The following is a 3148-nucleotide window of genomic DNA, read 5'->3' as shown; positions in this document are numbered from 1 at the left end:
GTTTGAGTTCAAAGAGTTAACAAACATTATTCAAAAGTGAATGATTAGACTAGAAGTTTTACTTTACACCCAGTCGGTAATTCCAGGTTTGGTTTTTAGGTTCATAATCGCTGAATCCGCATTTATTCATCTTAAACTACACCCAGTCGGTAATTCCAGGTTTGGTTTTTAGGTTCATAATCGCTGAATCCGCATTTATTCATCTTAAACTACACCCAGTCGGTAATTCCAGGTTTGGTTTTTAGGTTCATAATCGCTGAATCCGCATTTATTCATCTTAAACTACACCCAGTCGGTAATTCCAGGTTTGGTTTTTAGGTTCATAATCGCTGAATCCATATTTATTCATCTTAAACTCTTTTTGTTGTGCAAAGCTACACAATGATTTATCTGCATTCTGTCCATCACACGTATTGCTGAATCACCAGAGAATCTTAAACTTAATCTTAAGTATAACATTAAATTATTTCACGATATTTACAGTTCAGGATCTATTTCACCAATATTTATATTATTGATACAATGCACATAACGTTTTCGAAAAAAAAAACATAAACAAGATAATCATTTTTTTAATCTTACTGATCAAAAATATTACAAATTAAAACTTAAAATACTGATTGATTGAAGTACTGTGTCTAAAAAAATGTATCTAAACAATAATATGTTCTGTTTAAATATAGTTTTAATTCTGACACTTATTGGTTAAAATGCACCATTTGATTAGGGTGTTGAATTTTTGACAAATTGCTGGATTATTCCTACATATTATTATAACATCGTTTTGTTGATTTGTAAATGTACATATGTTGAAGCTTCAACTATTGCGTATGCGTATATATGACTTATCAATATTTGCTATTCTTACTGAACATGAAAAATGTGACTTAAAATACAAGAAATAATTAAGTTAAAATACCAATCTTTTAAATTTCATTGTTAACTTGTTTTGATATCTCAGACTAATCGCAATGTTGTTAGGCCCCAAACATTTTCTTCACGGTGTAGCCCGGCATCGAGTAGACGAAGAGAGCGAAAATGAGGATCAAAAGAAAAGAGATGATGACTTTGATAATGACCCACTTGTAGTTATGCCATACAATGTATCTTATAGACTTCAGAGGATTCAAGAACCAAATGAACGACGAATCCGGTCGACTGAAAAAGATGGATAAAAGACGTTCAGCGTCAATATCTGTTTATGTTTATAATACACTGCTAAAAAAATACAAAAAAGAATAATTGGAATGTGTGATATTGCTGCGCTAAGCCAGAAACCACTTGTCAAAAATCAATTATCCCCTCATTTCAATGTTACGAAGATAAAACATCCTGTGATCAGTCGTGTGAACTAAAAGTTAAGTGATTGATTATTCATCCTATACTGGTCTCGTACAATGTTGTATTACTCAGGAGGCCAATTAATTACTTAAGGTTATTGGGAACTTGCTCCAGCTGTCTCAAAGTGTTGTTAAGAGAATATGGAACTGCTACCAAATCAATGGTACAGGTGTTCAGACATCTGGGCAAGGCCAACTATTATCCATGACACAAGCAGACGGATGCAGTATGTCAATTCTGGCTGGCTGCAAATCGGAGGGTGCAGGCTTCGAGATTGAAAAAGATGTTTGCAGGTGCAAGTGGACAACGCGAAAGTGTTGGATTTCGAAAGGCCGCCTGTATGCCAGTCGACTCATGAAATGCATTCCACTCACAATATAGTAAATAAACTGCTCTTCTGAAATGGTGTCAATGGGTCAACGACATACGCAGCACACATCTTCATCTTGCTTCATCCAACAACAACAAACTTGCACTCATTTAGAGAGAACTTAGAACCAGATCCATTCTACTTTCATAAAGAAATATAACACATATGGCAATGGTGAGGTGGGGTGTGGGCAAAAATTGTTATTGATGAATGTACTGACGAATACATTTGGGGTGTGAGCAAGAATCATTATTGCTGAAGGAACTGACCATTATAGTGCGCATTATAGTGACCAAATTCTTAAACTTTCTGTACTACCGTATGTTGGTACAATCGATCCTTACTTTAGCCCCTCATGACCAACGATGCTACATTGGTCGACTTCACTTCCAACTCTTTAGAGGATAACTCAGTTTCTTACCAAGTATTTTAAGCATGGAACAGGTCGCTACTGTTTTCTTGATGAGCTTATCCCTTATTGCAATAAATGTTTCATGAACTGAAAAGATGTAAAACTACATTAGTAAATATTCACTTATGAGCATAGGCTGAACGACCAATCATTTCCATTTTAGATCACACAACTGATAATCGTATTCCTGGATTACATAAATATTAACTGGTGCGTTGATTGAAATTATCTAATAAGAGAGATTTTTTCCATATTGTAGCTATGATATTACAAATCCTGAGTATCTTTTAATTGTTTGAAACGAATAATTAAGAAAATGCGTAGGGAGAAAAAGTAGATAAATTACAAACCGTTCTGATTATCAGATTTCTTGTTTTTGAAGTTACAAAAACAAATAAATGCAAAAAGTAATTGAAAAATATAAACAAACATTCGGTTTAAATTACCCAAAGATGGCTCCCACTAACTTAGCATTTATTTATTTTTTTGTGTACTATGTAATGCAGATAATTCTAATACCATTCTAGTTTGGAAAAAATAACAAAAACATGACAGTTTGTACAAGCTAAGAACATTTTTATCCTTAAACTTTAAGCCTGTAGGAAATAGGCATGTAAAATCAAGAAATACGGTGAAATCGTTTCAAAAATATGTATTTTTATCAGTGGTTTTAACAAGATATTAAGTACGATAACAAAGTTTGGAGAATAATATTGATCAAAGTACAAATGTCAAGTTGAAATATTTCCGAAAGGACATTTTGGAGTCACATTGTTCAGTACATTGCTACAAAATGACTAAAGTATCGTAAAAGTTGATAATTTGTTTAAATGCCTCCTTTCTCATAATGAATAAATGATCACTTTGCCAAAGTTCTTCACTCTCTAAAGTACCCAAGATTTTGAGTAATTGATGTTAGAAATCCATAAGGAGTAAGAGAAATAAAAACATAAATAAAGCAAAAATTGAGTACCCTTTATTATATATACACAGCGTAGTCACAAGTAAATAGACACCACCTTTTC

The 3148-nt window shown here is 33.1% G+C and overlaps 1 protein-coding gene across 2 annotated transcripts in view; it reads right to left on the bottom strand.

Annotated features, from left to right (window-relative positions):
• Positions 1–864: 864 nt before the first annotated feature.
• Positions 865–3148, bottom strand: part of LOC106460881 (otoferlin-like) — a 235509-nt gene continuing 233225 nt past the window's right edge. For both annotated transcript variants that reach the window (XM_022387687.1, XM_022387686.1), the window contains exon 47: positions 865–1158. In XM_022387687.1, the coding sequence (XP_022243395.1) occupies positions 978–1158 (181 nt within the window). In that variant the 3' untranslated portion in view covers positions 865–977. The remainder of the gene's footprint in view (positions 1159–3148) is intronic.

The sequence above is a fragment of the Limulus polyphemus genome, unplaced genomic scaffold (assembly GCF_000517525.1).
Source record: "Limulus polyphemus unplaced genomic scaffold, Limulus_polyphemus-2.1.2 Scaffold854, whole genome shotgun sequence".
Taxonomy (NCBI): Eukaryota; Metazoa; Arthropoda; class Merostomata; order Xiphosura; family Limulidae; genus Limulus; species Limulus polyphemus.
This window is presented reverse-complemented; position numbering and strand designations above follow the sequence as displayed.